This window comes from Ochlerotatus camptorhynchus, unplaced genomic scaffold (genome assembly GCF_037179485.1).
Source record: "Ochlerotatus camptorhynchus isolate MF236.1 unplaced genomic scaffold, CSIRO-AGI_Acam_v1.1 ptg000211l, whole genome shotgun sequence".
Lineage (NCBI taxonomy): Eukaryota > Metazoa > Arthropoda > Insecta > Diptera > Culicidae > Ochlerotatus > Ochlerotatus camptorhynchus.
This window is the reverse complement of record NW_027040701.1, coordinates 2,288,237-2,311,374: the sequence shown is the minus strand read 5'-3', so window position 1 is coordinate 2,311,374 and position 23,138 is coordinate 2,288,237. Positions and strand designations below refer to the sequence as shown.

At 38.6% G+C, this 23,138-nt stretch overlaps 2 protein-coding genes across 3 annotated transcripts in view; both read right to left on the bottom strand.

Moving 5' to 3' along the window:
- TpnC25D (Troponin C at 25D) overlaps positions 1 to 23,138 on the bottom strand; it is a 115,171-nt gene that overhangs the window by 53,415 nt on the left and 38,618 nt on the right. The gene's annotated exons all lie outside the window — the stretch shown is intronic.
- The window catches only part of tkv (thickveins), a 357,489-nt gene continuing 353,358 nt past the window's right edge, over positions 19,008 to 23,138 (bottom strand). For both annotated transcript variants that reach the window (XM_065224468.1, XM_065224469.1), the window contains 2 exons: positions 22,217 to 22,404; positions 19,008 to 21,584 (listed from right to left, as the gene is read on the bottom strand). In XM_065224468.1, the coding sequence (XP_065080540.1) occupies positions 20,289 to 21,584; positions 22,217 to 22,404 (1,484 nt within the window). In that variant the 3' untranslated portion in view covers positions 19,008 to 20,288. The remainder of the gene's footprint in view (positions 21,585 to 22,216; positions 22,405 to 23,138) is intronic.

The following is a 23,138-nucleotide window of genomic DNA, read 5'->3' as shown; positions in this document are numbered from 1 at the left end:
GTCACTTTAACCTCATTTTGAGCCGTTAAAAAGTTATTTGTGATCTACTGTGGAAAGAAAAGTTCAGAATTTCAATACTTGCAGTATGTCCACCAGCAAATCAAACTATCATTGAAATCGTCCAATACAAATCACCTTCTTTGTTGCAAATCACTTGATAACATTTGTTTCGAAGTTTCTAGAACAAGCAGAACTAAAAAAGAAAATCATGTCACCAAAAACCAAGCTCAAGTCGGATCTGACGTTTAGGGACGGAGTGACGTTTAGGGAACGGAAATCGATTTCTGACGCCCATTTTGAAATCGAAGATGGCGGCTTCCGGTAACAGAAAAGCTTGGAAATTCTATCATACACCCCACAATATGGGTATTTTTGGAATTGGAGTGACGTGTAAGGACCGGAAATTTATGTCTGACGCCAGATCGAAATCCAAGATGGCGGCTTCCGAGACATGGGTTTTCAGTCCTAATAAGTCACCCCGATTCCAAAAAACCCATATTGTGGGGTATTTGACAGTATTTCCCAGTGCTTCTGTAACCGGTTGTCACCATCTTGGATTTCGAAACGGCTCACTATGGGCAAAAATGGGTCCAAAATTACCCAAAATTCAATATCTCAACAGCACGCTGAATTCCGGCCATGAAAAACAACTTTTCCGAAGGAAAATTGTCCGGGGAATCGATTGCACGTGGTCCCATAGACCGGAGAGCCTTGTAGGTATGTGTTTTGGACCATTTTACCCCATTTTCCCCTACTATTTGGAGGAAATGTTTTTTCACAGCTCTATTTTTCGTAAAACATAAGCACTATATGCATGGTTTTAGAAAACTATGTCTTTAAACAACAGTTCATGAGATATTAGGGGAATACGGGGTACACTTTATAGGGAAGTAAGGGGTAAAAGTGAAAATACAATCAATGTTTTTTAATACAAAATCCTTTTTTTTAATAACATTATATTTTTTTTTCCTGTAGAATACTTTTAGAGCTGTGAAAAAACATTTCCTCCAAAAAGTAGGGAAAAATGGGGTAAAATGGTCCAATACACATACCTACAAGGCTTTCCGGTCTATGGGACCACGTGCAATCGATTCCCCGGACGATTTCCCTTCGGAAAAGTTGTTTTCCATGGCCGGAATTCAGCGTGCTGTTGAGATATTGAATTTTGGGTAATTTTGGACCTATTTTTGCCCATAGTGCGGCGTCACACATGGATTCTCGGTTCTCACAGGTCACCCCGATTCCAAAAATATCCATATTGTTGTGTATTTAACGGTATTTTTCTGTTTTCCTGTAACCGGAAGCCGCCTTCTTGGATTTCAAATTGGCGTCACATATCGATTTTCGGTCCCTGCACGTCACTCCGATTCCAAAAATACCCATATTGTGGGGTATTTGACAGAATTTACATGTTTTCCTGTAACCGGAAGCCGCCATCTTGGATTTCAAATTGGCGTCACATATCGATTTCCGGTCCCTACACGTCACTCCGATTCCAAAAATACCCATATTGTGGGGTATTTGACAATATTTTCAAAAACCTCTTTTTACGAAGTAAATCCCAAATAACGAGGTTTTTTTACGCACTAATTCGATTTACGAACCCCCGTTTTGGTTCATAAATGGAGGTTCCAGTGTATTTGTTTTTTTTTTTGGTTTTGATGTGTTTTTTTCTCGTTGTTGAGTTATAGTTTTTAAGTTAACAAGTTTTGATTTTCGAGGAGTATCCTTTGCACCTAGACTTGATCCAGAAGCACAAAACTCAATTAAGTATCATGTATGAATTTATAAACTATAACATTAATAATCAAAATGCATTGTTTACTTAACTATTTTCTATGTGAGACTTTTCAGTAGATAATAATAATAGCAATAATAATAATAAAAGAGCATTGGCTAATCCTTCCGAAAAGGAGTTCTCGCATGATATTCAATTGGGAACGTTTTGATTTTGCTTATTATATGACATCGTTCATTATATACTACAAAATTCAGGGGATTGGGAGGGACCACCAGGGCACCAAATTGAAGCGATTTGGATGGGGAGAGTGAAGTTGTGGAAAAAGGGCGGGCTCTTCTCCACACTCATTGGGGTATCCTTCTGTCGGACGGCTCGTTTTTTAACAAATTGGACGTACATGTGGCTGGTAGGAAATTCTCTATCATCCCGTGGAGGCGTATAGGTGAATTTACCTATCGATCCACCAAAACCGTTTTTGGCTCTTCATTTAGTGACATTTTGAGGACAATCAGAGGTTATTAAGCTTGATCAAATTAAACAGTGAGGAGTGCCCACTGCTATCGGACAGTCGGACGGAAACTATGCCATGCTACAATGAATGGTAGACAATTATCATCATCATCATCAATACTCCTATGCGACTAGACTACCATGCGCCGGGACCATGTTACAGTCACTATAAATCAATGGAGACTCATGGTAGTCTAATTGCGTAGAAGAATTGAGCGAAAACCCAAAACTTGATAACTTCAAAAAAATATAACACAAAAATGAAAAAAAAACATTGATTTTTTTATATGATGTGTAAAAAAAACTAAATTTTTAAGGAAAAATATAAAAACATATTGCACCTTCTGTCTACAAACCATGAACACAGTAAAAAACAAACAAACAATGTTTTTCAATACAAAGTTCCAAATTCTATCATTTGATATTTGATCTTTGAAATCGACCTAGTTGTTCAAAAGTTATGAGTTTTTGAAAACAGTAATTTTTGAAAAAAACGATGTTTTGAACCACTCGAACATGGAAATGACCAAAAAAAATACGGGTCTAATATTTTGCGATAAGGAACAAAACTTCCAATTTTTACGAAATTATGAGAACCGCTATATCGTTTTGCTATGGAATGACTGATGTAAACTTCAAAGGGCAGTGCAGCATGAGATCGCAACCAATTGTTGCTCTCAAATTGTGGAAGAATAATTAGGACCTGATTTGGAACCGTATGAGCAGCGTGAGGCACAGCGATGGTAAAGCTGACGGTATTTCACGAAGTTCGCCAAAGGAAAAGATCGCGATGCACGTTTACATCACTGATAGGGTAAAATCGTTAATTTGAATCGCCTAGTATATAAGTGTATCCCATAAGCACCTCATTCAATAATTCCCAATCTGTCATCGCATTCTCACTTCTGTAGGTCGGCAAACTTTCAAACCCATCAAAAGTTTTTAACGATTCTGGCAGTCATAAACGTGTGCAATTAACAAACAAATAAAATCTTTCTGGGGAAGTAATGTAGCAGACTAGGTTCAATATGGTAGATCGAAAAATGCACATAATACATAATATGGAATTAATGAGTAAGCTGTGTAGCAATTGGTCAATAACCACGTAACTCTTAAAATTTATTATTATACTATTCGTTTGTTAAATAAATCAATTTCAGAGTTCCATGCCCTAATGCGTGACTGTGCAACTTTTAACGACCTAAATTATGTCCCATAAATATCTTCTGATTGTAGATGCCGTTTTGATTCATCTATTATTTCACAAAAATTAAAACATCCCGCCATAAAAGAAAGGTGGCACCACACTTGCGTCCCGAAATGAGAAAATTCTTCCACGTTCCAAATCCTCTAAGCACCGGTATATATCACAAACCATTCGGGCCATACCAGTCTCTCAGCGCTGCAAGTATACCAAGCTCCCATACGACTGGTATACACGACTGAATAGACGGAACCACATTCCAATATGCTATAGACTAAGCACGAATAAATAAACACAGAAATTCGTTCGTCACTTTATAATTCATTTTGGGCGGGAATTCGCATACCGTGCGGGACCGAAATCCGTACACCTAAGCACGAGAGAATCATTAACGGTCAATACTAAATAATGCTATCACATTATGCTCTGTATCACATCTTTTTCCTTTACATTTATCTTTATTTTTCCAATATTTGCAAACACCAGGTCTTAAAATTACCTTTAATTATTAGAAAAAAGGATTTAAATTGCACATATCTTGAATCAAAATCCGTACAGCGTTTTACGATTGAATCAAAATCCGTACAGTTTTGAATCGAAATCCGTACACTGTGTTGAGGATGAATCAAAATCTGTACATTCATGAATCAAAATCCGTACATGAATGTAAATCGATCCAAATCAATGAAAAAAAAACGTGTTGCTATCTTGAATAAAGAATTTTTTTTTGTAGTTGCTTGGCTAAGAGTCCAAAACGGCTATATTCGTTTAAATACACTAGTTTACAGCATATTTGAACTTTGTACGCTGATGGTCATTTCCCATGTAAAATCGTGCGCTGAATCCAAAAATATAGTCCAAAAAAATCTCGGTAGGATAGTTTTGGATATATAGGGGTAAGAGAGGCATAGTGAACAGGTGGGGCATAGTGAGCATCGCGCGTGCTCCAGCTTGGATTTCCGGCCGTTCAGAACAAATTTGTTGGCTGTAGGATCAATATCTTAATGATATTGATCCTACTACCAGTTGATTTGTTTCATGCAGTTGGAGATCCAGAGCCAAAGTACGGGATGCTCACTATGCCCCGCCTGTTCACTATGCCCCTCCTTCCCCTAGCTAAAAAATGAAATCTCAAGTTAAAAAAAAACTAAAACACAAATATCTCTGGCTGCAATGAAGTGATATTAATTATTTTAACGCCAAATTAAAGGTGATAAAATTTTATTTCGATCGTTATGACACTATTTTTCCGTGAGAGTAATGGTAGAACCACCATAAACATTTAAATTTACATTGCTTAAAAACTTAGCAGAAATTTAATTTTTCTTAGGAAAACTTAAAAAACAAACTATTAACTAACAACAATACCATCAATCTCACTGACAATTGATGTTCAATTGATCGAACGAAAAAATTTCTTACCTCTAATTTAGCGTTAAAATAATTGATATAATCTCATTACAACCGGAGATATTTGTATTATAGTAATCAAACTTGTTAAAAGTGAATTTTAATTTTTAGCTGTATCCCAAAAACTATCCTACTGACATTTTTTTCGACTACATTGTTGAATTCAGTGCACGATTTTACATAAGAATCATTCGTCAAAGGATCAAGTTCATTTTTTTTACTTTTGCTTTTTTAACTAATGATATCAGCGTTAGATTAATTGATGCTCCAATCGATTCAAAGGAGAGGTAACTGAATTCTTTTTATTTAAGAAGGTAACTGTTCTGGATTTTTATGCTAACTAATATCATGTTTAAGGATTAATTTCTTCCAAATTTTATTCTATACCAGTGCTTTGGGTTAAATATTCTTACTTGAGTTTTCCTCCGATCACAACTTCGAGGTTTTTGAAATTTGAAATGTGATAACGTGCAAGATGCGCCATACTTTGGAACTCCACCAACCCACTGGCATCAAGCGATAAATTAACCGGTTCCTAAGATGGTAGCCCTATAATGGCGGATAAGTAAAAGAAAAATACAACCATCTTAGAAACCAACAAAAAAACAATGAACTGACATCAAGGATTAGTTTTTCGTTTTGTGCATGAAAATTAAAATTGGTAAAATAACGACTATAACTTAATTTAATTTAATACGTCAAAAGAGTAATAATCATAAAAATACAGATCTTTCATTGCTTCTTTTCCACAGCTTTCTTCTGCTTCTTCTCCATTGTTACCATTGCCTTTTCAAGTTATAATGCTTTCTTTCTTCCAACTTTCTTTCCTTTTCTTCCTTTTCTTCCTCCTCTTCCTCTCTCGCTCAACCTTTTTCTTTTGTCGTTCCTCAATCCTTTGTTTCTTTGCGTTCTCTTTATCAATTTTCGCCCGCACTACTTTCATGTGTATTTCCGGTCATTCCTCGCTGGTAGACTACTGCTGGGAATGCTCTCTGGCCCATTTCTGTCTGCTCTCTGTAAGGGAGCATCCAAAAATGACGTAGCATATTTTTGATCAATTTTATACTCCTCCCCCCCCCCCCCTCGTAGCGTATTTGGCTTAACCTTCACCTCCCCCCTCAAATGCTACGTCATTTATGCATGGTCCCTAATTTGTATATGCGTGTTGGTGATATCCTGTAGGGGAGCTGCGTTGTTTTACTTTCCGGCTGGTTCTTGACGCTCTTCATTAAAAGATATTAATAATATAACGTTTACAATACGAATAAAATAAGAGTGTAGCGATTCAATACGGCATCTCTTATGGTGGTGAATTGAACGGAAAAATCCCTGGATGCTTCTCGGTAAGATTTCTCCGCACGCATCATTGCCACAGTCTTCTCCAAATCCTCCGGCGTGTATTTAGTTTCCATGATCTGCTGAAAAACATTGGATAAAGTAGAATCGTCATTAGTGATGCACAAGTGTACGGATTTAGAATCAGCTGTTATATATGGATCGAAATCCGTACAGTACTAATTTTGATAAATAAATACCATATGAACGATCCATTGCTTAGAATTGAGCTATCAAACGATAAACACTAACCTTTTCGATCGACCTTCAGGAAACTACTTGCAAACATCACTGAAATACGCTTAACAAACTGAAGTAGATCCGAGAGATTTTCTTAGAAAATCGTTAAGAACGCAACCGATTGACAGAAATGCCCGACACGTGTTAAGGTTTTTATTTTTCTTATTTTAATTGCATGACATTCTGCTTAATTGTTGACGTAAACATTAAGCTAATGCATGAATGAACATGAATATGTATTCATGTATAATATTTACATTGATATGATGCATATAAATAAACAAATTCAACAGGGTGTACGGATTTCGGTGCTGTACGGATTTCGGTCCCGCACGGTAACCGTTCCCCGCCCCAACTAGAATCCTCCGATTAACGGAAAGTCCTTCTCCCATTCCGGCGGCTGAATCCGCGCACAGCTCGCCAACAGGCAATGAAACTTGTAAATTTATTGTTATTTTTTTTCTGCAATAATGTATCACAACTTGTTCGCCAGTCCAAATCACGATGAAATGGAAACGCTCTGGTGGTGAATGGAATTTTCGCTGAAGTGGGTGGCAGATTTGAAGACCAGACACGCGAACCATCAACCAAGTGCCAGCCTCATCAAGTGCAGCACAGGAAAAATCTGGGTTGCTGGTGGCATGATTCAGGTGCGAATTTGTTTAAGTGGTTATTTTATAGGGCTTGCCGGTATGCATCTCTAGAGAATAATATTTAAATATGTATCCATACGATAAGCAATGTAGGACGATCAGCAGAAGAGTTAGCTTGATATTCATTGTAATGCGAAAGTTTTCACAGTGCTACATTAAAAGAAGAGCGCCAACCGAAAACAGACACCAGAAATCAAAATATGCCATAAAAGAACATGGTGAACTTTTGATATATTTGATGGTGCGATAGGATGGATGAAATTCTGCCTCGGGAAAACTTACTAGATGTCTGAAGGCAGCCAGACCGTAGCAATAGACTGATTCAAAAATTGTAAATTTCGCTTTTTAGAGCATTTACGGTTCAAAATCGGGTTCTGATCGCAATTTTTTTTTTTCAATTGGTTGATTTTGTTTATATTGTGTCACCGTACATGCCCAAAGGCTGAGCTAGGTACAAAGCAGAAGATGGTCTTGTCAGTTACCCGTTAACACGAAAATAATCTTCAGATATTCTCGATCAGTAAGGGGCGACCCCGGCGTAGTGGTTAGCATCCATACCTCTCACGCCAAAGTCACGAGTTCAAATCTCACCCCCGGAAAAGTCACGAATGATCCAAGAGCGTTAAAGTGACTATAATTAAAAAAAAAAAAATCTCGATCAGTTTCTTGCAAGGCAGCATTCATGTCTTTGGTATATTAAATAAATATTCCACATCAGCAGTGTCAGGCAACATGTTACAACATAATTTTTCTCTACAACTTTGTTTATATAGGGGAAATGGCTCTAATGTTGGGCCCATCGCTAAAAATCTGCTATTTATCAATTTTATCTAGAAGAACGCGTCATTGGGGCGATGCTATTGGATATTTTTGGTCGTTATTGAAAATTTAGTCGATTGCTGAATTTATGTATGGGCCCAAATTAGGGGCATTTATGCCAACATAACATTCATAATTGCATTTTCATGAAAATCGGATAATGTCGAGTTTTTCCGATTCGTCATTAGGCGTGGAATTGCTCGTGGGCCATCATTGGAACACAACATAATACACACTTAGAAATACCTAATTGTACACGTGACGGAATCCATCTTTGACATCAAGGATAAGACGTAAACAAACATGTCATGTAAAATTAAGTGCTCCGAGACTGAAAAGTTCGTTACTCGACGAAAAATACGTTTAATTGAGCTGAATTTCACGTCTATTATGACTCCATTTTATGTCAAAATTAACGCTCATATATGTCAGTTTCAGAGCACATAAATTTTTCTAAGTCTGTAGGAACATATAGTCATAACTGGTACCTACCTTGTCGTATTGTGGTGCAACGTGTCCCGCAAAGTAGCTAGATTATCATGTAGACTGGAGAGCAAATATTCCAAAATTTTGAATCAGTCTAATATGAAAAGCGTGCAGACAACAGCGTGCAGGCCCAGCCGCCACCGCCGCCGCGAGGAATTGATAGCGCAAAAGGGGAAATTATTATTGAATCCACAAATAGAAAATTGATATGAAATTCTAGCGTAGAGCCCCTATGGAAGCCATAAATAATACTGCGAAAAACAAGGCGGTCGGAGATCCCAATCTGCAGTAGCAGTGAGTGGCACGCAAGATTCCACTCTAAATGCGAACCGAAAACCTTCGTCAGCAGAACCATGCGTTGAGTGAAGGAATTGCGCTTATTGAATATTCTGCAGATGCACACAAAAAATGAAAAGAATTTTTTTTTTCCTATAAGGTCAGCGAGTGCTTCACTTCAGTCAGGAACCTATTTATATCGGGAGTAGTTGAAAGACGATAGACAGCTAGAGAAAAAATGGAATGAGAAATAGAAAAACCAAATCGACAAGTGTGAGAGTTGAGCGAAACTCCTGACCGAGATGAGTAATTTTTTAAGCAGCTAGAATTATGTACGTACTTACATTTGCTGCGGCTTGTGCTGCTGCAGGAGTAGCGTCTGATGTATGTATATGGTTGGAAGGACGGACGGACGGACGAACTGCCTTTTTTTTGCAAATCATCATCAACGTCAATGTTTAGCACGATGTTATCGTGTATTGCTGCATGAGCCAGACTTGTTCAATGAACTTGTTTACACGTCTTCAGCAGTGTTTTTCCTATTATGAACTTTTCTGACATTTATAACACGCATATTTGTGTAATCACGAAGTTTCTTATCCTCACTTTCACCTCTGTAGCTAAAAAAGTAGTACATAAGTAGTAAAATGGCTTTTTATTTCCATTGGTTCAGGTGTACCAATTTTTATTACTTACCAAGAGATTTAGCATGAGGGCTTTTCATTTATGGATTTGAATTAGAATTTTTTATTTTTTTTTATTGTGAACTAGCTTACGTTATCCCCCCAATGGGGCATATTAAGAAGAAGTTTACCGACCCGAAAATATTTTATATATATCTGGTACGTTTTTATTTTTCAAAAAATATTGGGAAAAATTATCAAAAATCCATAAAATCAGTTTCTTTCTTAGATTTTTGTCAAAAATTACATGCAAAAATATTTTTTCTATCACATCATGAAAAAAAAATGGACCCTCAGCGAAACCGAAAAATTGATGATTTGTGGTTTTTTGAGTCCAACTTTACGCCATAATAACTCATATAAAATGGTTTTTCATGTGAATTTTCTTTGAAAAATTAAAAAAAAAATGTGATTTTGTTTTTGATTTTTGATAGGCCTTTTTCAATATTTTTAGAAAAATCAAAACGTAATTATTTTTTTCGGAGCGGTGAACTCCCCCTTAAGTTTGTTTTTATAAATTTGATAATCTACCTAATTATATATCTTAACGTGGATCTGTTAATCTGACTTCAGACAGGTGTCCTTGAACCTTTCCAGGACGAACGTTCTCCGGTCAACCAGTGTCTGAAGACCAGCTGGAGATGTCAGAATTACGAGTCCGTGGAGGACTGTTTAGGATCAACGTAAGGATCTTGTTTTGCATCCTATAATTATAGGTATGATTTTTTTTTTGTAGACAGCAAGCTTATTTATCAGGGACAGGTTGAACTTTCTGTTGATAACCAGATACAGTGATCTCCCCAAGTAACCACCAAGCCCGTTTATTAACGATAATGGCCCCTTTTTGCAATATAAGGCTGATATACGGTTATTTTTTATATCAGCCGTATGTCAGCATTATATTGCACTTTTTGCTTTTGTAAGCTTAATGGTAAACACGAGAGCATAGTCAGGCAATTCAACACGACCAGTAGTCTCTCGATCTCGAGAGTGGCGCATAAGCTACTGCATTGTAAAAACCTTCTCTTCAAGCGAATTCGACGGACGGTTACAATGTGGAGTTACCCGAAGTTTAGGTAAACTGTGTGTGAGTACCACGATGTTAGGCTTTAATTCTCACCAGGAGAATTTAAGTTTAAAATAAAATACCGAGTGTTGTGAGTTGTATGATGTCAAGAATGAAATTGGAAGTCTTATCAATCGCAGCGTAATATTACAATTATTTAAAACTAAAAAAAAAAAAATTGAGACATATTTTGGTACTGCATCAAATATTAAGGACTGAGAGTCTGCTTTGTGCTTCGGTTGAGAGAGGTTGTGCCGTTCCTCCGTGGCGTGCTATTTTTCTGGTGTCGGCAGATTAGTCCCGTGCGCGATAATTTAATCTGATTGAATTAGTTTTTGCAAACGTTTTGTTCTGGAATTAATGATGCAATGGTGTTTTGTGTGCTCTCACATTGTTTTTTGTTATCCGGCATATGACCTCAATCACGCCTGATCTATTGTTCGCGCGCTGATCTATTTTTCTGTTGCTGCGATGAGCAACGTCTTTGTGTAGTGCAAAAGAAGAAAGTCCGAAAACACATGACCTTGATTATGCGTGGAGTGTGTTCTTTTGTGGATGCGAGCTAGAAGAGCGTTATCAGTGATTGCGGTGGTTCAAGAAACATTAAATAAAGCATTTTCGAAAACATGACGCTGCAAAGTCACTAGGCCAATCGGGTGAGATCTTTTCATTTTATCTATTTAGATTCCATTTGTGTCACTGATTTATAAAATGCTCTATATTGACAAATAGAGCTTCCAAATCATTCACCCTCCCACTAACACAACTCTTTCCGTCCTGTGACACCTATGAAGGTAGTATGGGTTCCCTGCACCTTCTTAAGTAGATGTTGAATTAACTTTCCCTCCCGTCCCCTGCGATTGTAAGGATGTGGCCAGGTGTATAATGCGATGCTTGTTTTGTAGATTTTATGTTTGTGTGGGGAAAATCACAAATCCCAAGTGATATTTTCTGTGTCAACACACGATATTTTCTGCAAAACGTATTAGTTGACCATTAAACAGCCACCCACGATTTGTACAATCGCATATGCTATGCTATGCTATGCTATGCTTGTAAGCTTAATGGTAAACACGATGTTGCACTTTGTGTTAGTTTTGTCTATGTACTCCCTGAAAATCATAGTGTACAGTATTTTCATGTATAGTGTAGTATTAGTTCTTGACAACAGAGTTATTTTGGATCTACGATCAGAGACAACGTAGGGAAATGGATGTAACAAACGGCCTAAATGTCCCTAATTTGGGCCCATACATAAATTCAGCAGTCGAGTAAGTTTTCAATAGCGACCAAAAATATCTATTAGTACCGCCCCAATGACGCGTTCATCTAGATAAAATTGATAAATAGCTGATTTTTAGCGATGGGGCCCATCTTAGATCCATAGGCCAACATTAGAGCCATTTCCCCTACCACCAGGGTTGCTTAGACTCACTTCGCTATAAAAATGGTTTTCGGAATTATGGAATCATTAGATGCTATAATTAAATTGTGTACATTTAAATTACAAGAAGAGGTTGTAAAGCATGTGTTTGACTTATAGAACCTGTCGATTTCGCATTCAGTGTCACAATCAGGGGTTGAAACAGTTGACATTTTTTACTAAACTCTCTCTCTCTCTCACACATCACAACCGGTAGAATAACATTCGAGCGAAAAGAAATTATCAAATAACTATCATATGACATGAGTAATTTCGTTCTAATTCCTCAATTTGGTGTAAATTAAACCATTTCTGATCAGAAATGTTATTCCTAGGACATCATTGCTTGCTATTTTCAGAATTTACACAAGCACAACATCAGCAGCTCTTATTATGAGAAAAACTAAAATACATACATTCGTGACGGTCTTCGGCGACAGTGTCATATGACAGAGCCTGTCGTATGACATTTGAGTTTGGTACTGTTCTATCATAGCTTGTTTTAAAAGTATCGGAGGCAAAAGCAGTCGATTCTCACAGAAAATGTGTCGACTACTAGTGCTGGGTCTCGGATTATCCGGATATTTTTATTTTTAAATTTTATTAAATTTTGGCACAGATCTGCCATTCCACATCAGGTCACATGGGCACCTCAAAATCAACTTTTTGACAAATATTAAGAACAGTAAAAAATAAAACTGTTATAGGGAGAATAAATTTAAAATTTCACTAACCGGATAGTTACTATCCGCCTGATAACCATCTCAACGTTTCTCAATTTATTTAATTTAAATATTGGGCATTAGGGCCTGATATTCTTAATACTGAATATCAATTCAACGCTATTTCATTTGTCTGAAAGTAATTTTATTGAAAAAAAACTGAAGTATCCGGATAGTGGAAGTCCCAGCTCTATTGACTACCGTGACCGCTTACAACCCAGGTAACAATTTGATGCGTAACAAGTGTTGGTTAATCGATTTCAATTCAGCCTTAGATTGAATAATTGCTGTACATAGACCACGTTAACCTTTGTCCAGCTTTTAAACATCTAAATCTGGTGATTTAAATCAGGCAAAAGCTTAACAGTAAAATACATTATAAGCTTTTTAAGGCATTAAATAACAGTATTTTTCAACCCTTGTTAAGCCTTCTAGTTTTATTTCAAAAATAATAATGGCGGACCGCTTCATATCTTATCTTATGCATTTATATGGAACTGCTTTAACTTGTTGCTGACTAATTGGATTAACATATTTGTTAATATAAGTCTAAAAATTACTTTTGCATTTCGGGATTCGAACCGGCAGTCGCTGATTCATAGGCGTCAACCATACCTACTGGGCCATTTAGGCATATGTGAGGTAAAAGATATGATCATTAACTTGAAGCATGTCAAATTTAAGTTGAATAACAGCAACCGGAAGAGTATTATACAGCAATGCAGAATTGTAAGCAACAACTGATGACAGTTAAACATTCCTCTCATTTTCAAGTGCAGTTAACACAATGTGGACAGAAGTGCGTGATTTATTTTGATGGTCATTTGGATGCTAATTTAGTACCATAATTGAGTAATATTTGTGGAACGCGGTCTGAAACTTCAGTAAAATATAACAGACAAAATACAGGATTATAAATGTATACTTCCGACTTCGTCGCAGCCTACATCTACCTGGAGCTATTCCTAAAAATCTCCTTTTTCTTGTCTCTACTGCTTCCACTGCCTGTTAATAGAAATGTAGGCAGTGAATTTAGTAGAACTAAAATGCCGGACATGTAACGAGTGACACAGACACTGACGACATTTAAGGTGATTCCCTGTAGCGTCCATTTTCGTGTTACACTTCGCAATTCCACATGTAAAATAATGAGGATTCTGTGAACGCACATAGCTGAAACTACTACTTGTTGTTTGCTGCGGAGAAGCAAGCAATGTCTGAAATTTGCAGATGTATAACCCGCGTAGATCTTGAGTCGTGTGCTCTTGAAATTGCGAGGTGTGATGGAAAAATGGACTCTACAAGCTATCAAAATATGTGTTACGCATTGCTGATTTGTGGAGTTGTGTTAAGCTTAAATAAGGCTTGTTCAAGCTTTGGATCAGCTAACCTATTGAGGTTGGATTATGGGGATACAATTCGCTTCATGCACTATTAAAGGGTGATACGGTCAAAATTTGGTCAAGGGAAAACGCGTGTAAATCGGTGAAATCGTTTATTTAAAATATCAAATTAAATTTCTTTTTCAAGTTCAATTAGTATAAAATTCAGGAAAAATATTCAGTTAGGCTTCCGCTTTTCCAAATCCGAATTGCCGGGCCTTACGCTTGACCCCTGCCATCAGATTTTGTACAGCCACCTTGTCCACCTTCTTCGCCGCAGAAAGCCAGTTTGCCTTGAACTGCTGCTCGCCCTTAGCAGTTTTTTTGGTCTTCTTTAGGTTCCGCTTGACAATAGCCCAGTATTTCTCAATTGGGCGGAGCTCTGGCGTGTTGGGAGGGTTCTTGTCCTTGGGAACCACCTGCACGTTGTTGGCGGCGTACCACTCCATGGCCTTTTTACCGTAATGGCAAGATGCCAAATCCGGCCAAAACAGTACGGAACAACCGTGTTTCTTCAGGAAAGGAAGCAGACGTTTATTCAAACACTCTTTCACGTAAATTTCTTGGTTGACAGTCCCGGAAGCTATGAAAATGCTGCTTTTCAAGCCACAGGTACAGATGGCTTGCCAAACCAGATATTTCTTTGCGAACTTTGACAGTTTCATGTGCTTGAAAACATCTGCTACCTTTCCCCTTCCTTTTGCCGTATAAAACTCCTGTCCCGGAAGCTGCTTGTAGTCGGCTTTGACGTAGGTTTCGTCGTCCATTACCACGCAGTCAAACTTCGTCAGCATCGTCGTGTACAGCCTCCGGGATCGCGCTTTGGCCGTCGTATTTTGTTTATCATCGCGATTTGGAGTCACTACCTTCTTGTAAGTCGATAGTCCGGCTCGTTTTTTGGCTCGATGCACGGTTGTAGACGATACACCCAGCTTATTTGCGGCATCTCGGAGAGAGAGGTTAGGGTTTCGCTTGAAACTACCGGCAACTCTCTTTGTCGTCTCAGCGGCTTCCGGTTTTCGATTTCCCCCCGATCCAGACTTCCTGGCTGTCGACAAACGTTCACCAAACACTTTAATTACATTTGTAACGGTTGATTTGGCAACTTTTAGCGATTTTGCCAACTTTGCGTGCGAGTAGCTCGGATTTTCGCGATGCGCGAGCAAAATTTTGATACGCTGCTCTTCTTGCTTGGACGGCATTTTGACAACTGAAGAGTGAATTCCAAAATCAAAATAGGAGCAACATTCTACACACACACACCTTCAAAATGAGGGGTGTTCAGGTTTTTTAAATGCAAAATTGAAAGAAATACGTCAAGTTGATATTGACCAAATTTTGACCGTATCACCCTTTAACCAACTATATATTCAGCCTGATGTTAATCAGCTTTGTACACCTTAAATCAACCAATAGTCAGCTTCTGTTCTTTATGTTCAGCTTGAATTGTTACTTGGGAAGACTGGTCACAATCACCGATTTAATGATTCGTGGGCGCACTAATTTAAGATTCATACATTGTTGCATAGAAGTCGAAACGTTAACTCAAATTGACTTCCGTTTACAGTATGCGATGAGTGGTATCGTCCACCCACCGCTGTTTCTAGGCTAATTTTGTATGTGTGATTAGTGTCACGAACGATGAGATCAACTCTAAATTAAGTCGGATTTCACTTAAAATCATTACTCACTGAGGTAGTAAAATTGTCCACCATTTTCCATGATATTCCTCAAAAATTTGCTCGATTTTCCTCCTTTTCGAACAAATTTTTACGAAAAAAAAAAAAAAAAAAACATCAAGGATAATTTTACTGACTCAGACAGTAATTCAGTTTTTTACGATTTTGAAGGAGATCCAAATCAGTTTTAAGTTGATCGTCGTGCAAGGACGTGCAATGGTCTATTCCCGTACTTGCTTTTTTCCTCTTGTAGTAGGTTACTGCAGTTTTCTGTAAGTTGCTGTAAGAAAATAATAGTGGAAATTATCTTACTGAGTTAGTCACTTTTACTCAGAAAGGGTAATATGCGTGCCATAGGGTAATATGACCATCAGTGTTTATTTATTTGGTTTTCATAACCAATTCAAAGGGTTTTCACCAAGAATTACTAATAATTAGATGAGCTGCTGGAAAGGTGTGCATGTGAATTGGGCTTTGAAAAGTATATATTTTAATTTAAAATTGGGATTACTCAGTCTTTGAGTAACCCCACTTTTGACGATAACTGAGTAAATAATTGTCGTGAGATAAAAAATGAGTGCTGAAACGAAACTAACTCAGAGAGTGAGTCACTTTTACCCATTCGTCTGGAGGAATTTCTAAAAGCGTAGGTCTCTCAGAGCATGAGTAAACACTTATGGTCTTAGAAATTTATTCAGACGAATTACCAACAATACTCCTAGAACTACTAGGTTCTCTTAATCGACTTTCTCTTTCGTCAATATGAGCACATAACCGTTTCTTGTTGTGTTTGTCGTATTAGATGCTAGTTAAAAGCTTCTTTTATCGATCTGTGTGCTGTTAATACCTGGGAATGTCTTTACATGGCCGTGGAACACAAAGAGAGTGTCGACGAAGAGAATGCAATATTCAGCTTGATTTCTCGCGTCACTTTTCAATAGGTCCTATCTACATTTATCGATTCTCTTCATCGAACGAGGGGCACGCAATACAAAGAACCGGTGCATTGAAATAAATGCAATAAAAAGTACTTAAAGTAATTAATACGTTTTGAAGTAGTACCAATCAAAATTAACTAATCGTACTTAATGTAATTAAATGTATTGTATATGTAATTAATGTACTTTAATAACGAAAAATCGACTGTAATTAATGGACTTAAAAAGTAGGTAATGTTCTGAACTGTGAAATTAATGTAATTAAAGTAGTAGTTAATGGAATTAATTTAATTACCACCGTTGCCTGCGACGGAGTTAAAGGTTATTGCGTGCCCGACTTTCTGTTAGGATCGCCACGGCCGTGTTAAGATATTTCCGAACATTTTCGAAACGCAGATTGATGGAAGAATCAGCCATCTAGCATCTAATACGACTAAGATGACAGAAAGACCGACAGGAGTAAGATTCGTTAGCAGTGAGATAGAAATACAATATTACTCAGCCGCAGAGACGAATGCCCTATAAGGGTAAAGTCTCTATAAACAATAATAAAAAAAATAAAAAAATACTTAGCCATTTAGTTAGATTCAACGGTCGTGTAGACACGCCCGCAGAATTCAACTCAAATTTGAGTTCCATTCGCGTAAATTCGCTAAAACGCAGGACTGAGTAAATTATTTCTCGAATTTCAACAAAAAGGTGTTCGAACATTAGAAAAATCGAGAAATATTTTACTTAGTTCACACGGCACGGCAAATTTGAGTTTAGTTCACCCAAATTCGTATAAACGTAGGTTAGTCATAAACTGAGCAAAATTTACCTCGATTTTGCAGGATAAATTCGCTTATGATGAAAATTCGATAGAGGTTTCACTCTGTCTATGTTCTAGTCCTAGAATGAGAAATTTTTTGTTGATTTTCCTCATATTCGAGCAGATGTTTGAGGAAAAGCGTGGAAAATTTGACTATCTATGAGTGACCTACATTTTTTGCGACTTTGAGTGAAAAACCTCTCGATTATGAGTTGATCTCATCGGCCGTTTGTCTTTTTCTTCATTTATTGTAAACGAGGCTGAACCTGCTAGTTTGTGTCATGGCTAGGCATGCATGAATCTTGGTATCGGAACCGCCTTCAGATATGCAATTCGCAACACTGCACGGTCAATCACGGTCATTGGTAACAACTCATAAGGGAATGAATATCAAGAATTTCCACTTGAGCTACTCAATGCGGGTAGGGTAAGTGCACCAGCATTGCCAATACGTTCCTATTTTGGCCTTATACCAGAAAAACGATTGAATCACAATCTTTGCGCGTTTTGTGGGCGATATGTATGTGTACCCCGATGAATATGATTTGAATCAACAATGACACATGACAATATGACCAAAATAGGAGTATGGCCAATATAGGACCGTTTCCTCTAAATTCTGTGCATTTTTTGTACTGTTATTCAAAATTAGCAATGTACAGTATGCATGAAAAGTATATCCACTTTCACTGCAAATTCGCTTTTTAGTCAAATATTTTTTTAGTTTTTATGTATAAAGCTTTTATTTTTTTTCATTGAATTGTTTTCCGTCGATCTTGTTTTCCGTTTTCCACCAATGCTACCGACGCCAGGGAGGCAGCTCCCACACCTGGACCCTACCTATCGACCCATCAACTCATGAACCGGGGACCAACGGCTTTACTTCCCTTCCGAAGGAAGGCGTGATCAGAGATGTTATGCCTCAGAACATCCCGGCATCGCCGACTGGGATTGAACCCAGGCCTGCTGGGGTGAGAGGCAATCACGCTTACCACTACACCACCGGCGCCGCTGTATAAAGCTTTTAGTGCTGAATGAAAATAAGGTGCTCAGGGCTGATGGTATCACATAAGAATGGAAAAAAGCCATATATTTTTTTTCCTTTTTAACCGTCCTAATGCATTAGGAAAAAGTTACACATTGGGTCAAAAAAGACCCAAATTGCAACTCACTCCCTAAAATCCATTTTTGAACCGATTCTTGATCTAGTGACCTCAAAAGAAAGCTGAAGGATCCTTAACGAGACTTTCAGCCTTAGGCTGGTTCTTCACCTTGCCATGCAATTTTTTGCTGTAAATGTGGTCTACTTTCACTTCCTATCGGGTGTAACACGAATTACCAGTCACCCTGTATATAATAAAAGGCCGCACACAACTTGTGCAGATTCCCTTTAATGCTCATTCGTGATATCATTTTTTCTTCATTTTATAGTGTAAGGAAAAATAATATTTGACCAAAGGTTGGAATGGAATGTTGGGTGTAGTTTCGAGTTTGTCAACCAGTTTTTAAGTAGTTTCGGAAGAGAAATAAGCCATTAATTTCATTGGCATTAATAGTATGCCGCGAGGTTGACAACATCACGTTGACTGCAGTTCGGATCCTCGGTTTGATTCCAGAATAAAAAATTGATTTAAATTTTTATATCATTTTTATTGTTATTAACATATTGTTCTTCTATACTCCAGTACAATAACACATCGCTTCTCATAATCGCACGACAAAAACATTCATCTATAAAACACTAGCATCGAAAAATAATCATCCACATATCTTATGCCGGTGACTAACCTTTACAGAGTAATTATTGTAAGAAACACTTTTTCCGTCGATTATTTGCTTTAATCTACTTTATACGGCCTCGTTTATTTACAGAAGACATTAACGTTTCCCGCTAAAATCGAACGTTGTCCATCATCGCTACTATGCGCGTTGCAGTAAAGTAAGAAATCTAAAACAAAATAGTATAGCTACGTAAAAAACTATTCAAGTATCATTTATTTAGAAAATAAAAATCTGTACAATACGTAAGGCTTTGCTTTGTTAATTACTTTCATGGAAGTTTCCTACTTTGAGAAACTAAACCAGAAGCATTCTTTTAGTAGTAATAGTGTGATCCCTTAAGAAAAATAAGGGCGTACCTAAATTTGCTATTGTTGATTTGCGTGTTGAAAAAGCATGTAAAGAATTCTACCGGAAAATGTAAAACTGTAAGGCCTCCATCCTGTTTATTTTTCGTTTTTTGTTATGTAAAAATAAGGCATGCTATTAATCTCTGTGGGCACTTCGACTTCTATACTTCAGAAGGCAACATGATGCTAAAAGTCACTGAGCTAAAGTTTTTTTTGTTAACGTTTTATCGCGTTTCAATCGTACATTTTGGTGAAATCTTTATACTTTACAACTATATGGCATTTTCACTTCACAAAAAGTTAAAGCTAGTAACAATAGAAGAGTAAGAAAGGGATAGGCAGGTTTTTTCTTGTTGTTGACCGAATGCTCGATGTTCGATTCTAGGTAAAAAAAGAGATTTCTATTTACAGGTGTCGAAGCTTCTCAAAATCGAGAAGTAAGTTTTAGTTTTCTACAGAAATTCGCTATTTTAAACTTTTTTCGATTTTTTTTCCTTTCTTGAAATGATTTAAATCCACATTATGGCAACTCGATTTTTTCGCTCCCACTAATATTCCAACAATTTTTCACGACAAGGATGCTTGCTTACAAACTAGTGCTACTACACGTTGTAAAACTTAAGGCTACAGTCTATATTCAAAGAAGACATATTCGGAAAGTAAAACAATATTGTAGAATAAATAAAAACGTACTATTCTCATCTACATCCGGTTCGCGATTCACGACTCACACACACGCTCATTCGCTCGCTCGCTCCATACCCATACCCATACCCAAGCTTTACACTATCTTAATCGAACAGTCTGTCTCCAGCTTGACGAGGGTCTTTTTCACCCGCAGGGCCGTCAACCGGACGGCCGGATTCGGATGCCAGCATTCCTGCATCATCTTGGATAATACTACGAGTATTTCCTCGTCTTGCCATCGCAGTGGAATCGGTGGCCGTACGCCCTTGACGCACACCACGGCGTACATGTCTTCAAAGCTGGGATCCGACGGGACCACGTCTTGGTAGGGCAAGGCATAGTCCTCGCAGGTCGTGTTCTTCGTACCACGAATAGTACTGATGCAACGGCGAGCCATTTCCCAGAAGACCAAACCCAAAGAGTACATGTCGGCTTGTTTGAAACTCTCGAAGACCGTTGTATCCAGTGTTTCGTTCAGTGCTTCCGGTGCCATGTAGCGACGCGTTCCGACGCGGGTGTTCTTAGCAATTTCAATCTCGTCCGACTCGCTGGAATACTTCACCGCAAGACCGAAGTCAGCTATCGCGCATTGACCGTTGCGTTTGACGAGGATGTTCTTGCTCTTTATATCCCGATGAGCGATCGCAGGTTTTCCCGGTGTGCCAAAGATTTCCGTATGCAGGTGAGCCAGCCCGGAAGCGAGCGAAAGTGCAAGTGTTTTCAGCATGTGTGGATTTAGTACTCGCTTCTGCAGATAGTCGTACAAGCTTCCCAGCTCATGATAATCTGTAATGAGCAACATCTGTGTCCACGTTCCGGTTCCCTTGATATCGGCCGCGATAAATCCAAGGATATTCTCATGCCTCATCAGCACCGTCTGATAGATCTCCGTCTCCCGGAACCAGGAAGCTTCTTCAGTCGTATGGAAAATCTTCACGGCAACACGCTCGTCACGCCACTTGGCTAGCCAAACCTCACCGTAGCGTCCCTTGCCAACGGAGTGAACCATCTGGATTTGCTTGGCAATTGTTCGCTGTACCAGCAGAGGCAGTCCCGATCCGGATCCACTGCTCTGCTCCACCAAATCGGCCAACGGTGACAGGTTGGGATTGCAAACCGAATCAATAAGGCAGTGGGGTTTCCTCTTTTCGCGCTTTTTAAACATGACGTAAGCGGCGATCGTTACCACGACGAACGCCACCAGACAGATGATGACGGATGCAATCAGGGCCACGGTGTGGACACTGGGATCGTTGACGTTCGCCATCGGTGGCGGGGTGGTGGTCTTCGGAACGTACTCCGGCAGCAGGTCTTTGTTGCAGTAATCTTCACTGTCGCAGCAGACGATCGATTTGCCGTGGATCTGCGGGGACTGGACGCCGACTTTGCACTAAAAAGAAAAAAGGAAAAGACGATGGGCGGGTTAAAATGGTTTATTTCAGGACCACGGGGGTGATGATTTTAGAACAATTTACAACGTTTTGGTCGAGTCAGTAAGGATCTTAAATTATTTTGAGGGTTTTCGAATGGGTCATTAAACCGAAATTTGAAATGTAATACATATCTTCATCATACACGACATCTTTGATGATTGCATGCTTGCAACTCTTCGCATACTTGATGGACGTAATTTTCTTAAAAATTACTATTAAAGTAATTCCTAGCGTTCTTTTTCGCATTACAATTCACGAATTCACAAGTCAAAATATTCAGGTTTTTGTGAATATGAACGTAGCTGAAAATACTATTTGGTGTTTCCTGCGGAGATGCAAGCAATGTCTGAAATCCACAGATCTCTTAGAAACTTATTGATGATATGGCTACAGTCTTGACGCCAAGTCTAAAATGATCACCTGCAGCGCAAGAGGTTCTCTTAAGGGACTTTAGAGAAGAATTTCAAGAAAATTCTCAAAGATAAAATAAGATGTTTTCGATCCATCAAACAAGCTAAATTTAAATAAACGACCCGTGGATCGTGACCCAATAAATAATAGACGCTGTCTTATCCTGATTCGAACTCACCTGCAACAGGCCGCCATTCTGCTCCGGTGGCATACAGCCGTGGCTCCACTCCGGGACGGTCAGGCCGGTTTCCTCGTCCGTGACTTCTTCGACGGTGGCAAAGCACGACCCACCGGGCCGGGTCTCGCAAGTTCCATTCTGTAGGTTTCCGGGGCAATGTCCTTCGCAGTAGCACTGAAGTATGCGCGCTAGAAAAGAGAAATGGTAAAAAAAAAACAATAAATATTTGCACGGGAAAATTTATTATCACCGCAACAGACGAAACAAGTTTGCGACAATCTAGTGCTTTGTTCATTGAGGTTGAAAAGTGTGATAAATTTATTCACTTTTTTTTGTCAGCAGGGGATCGTATTTCTTTTTTCGGCCACAAACGATTTGCAGTGTAAACAAGGTTATCAATCTTAGCTGGGACACACACCAAGATGACGCACGGTGGATGCATGCAAGCAAGCGTTACGTTTGAATCGAGAGAGTAGCTTACTGAGTTGTGTGAGAATCGGAGATTGTGTTGCTCCCCGCGAGTCACGAGAGAACTGGTTGGGAGAATGAGAGCGCGCATTCGCTCTGTGGTCGGTGTGGTGTTTTGTTTGTTGTATTCTGTTTTGACAGCTGAATCGAACGGATCGAGCGAACGACAACGAGCATCGAAATGGATGCCTGCCGCGATTGTCGAGAGAAAATATGCGCAAACTGTTGCTTAATCATTAGGTAGCTACGGTAGATACAGGCAAGTTTCTTCTAGTTTCTTTTGGGGGTGTGTTCAATCTCATCCGGGAAAATTCTATCTAGAAAACAATTGGTTCTCCATTGACGGACCGCGGGCGCTTGGTTGTTCATCGAGTGAAAATCACTATGCGACTCCATGACATTGGAACGACGAAATCTGGTTGGCGTACGATGGTGAGGTGGGATCTACGACAAA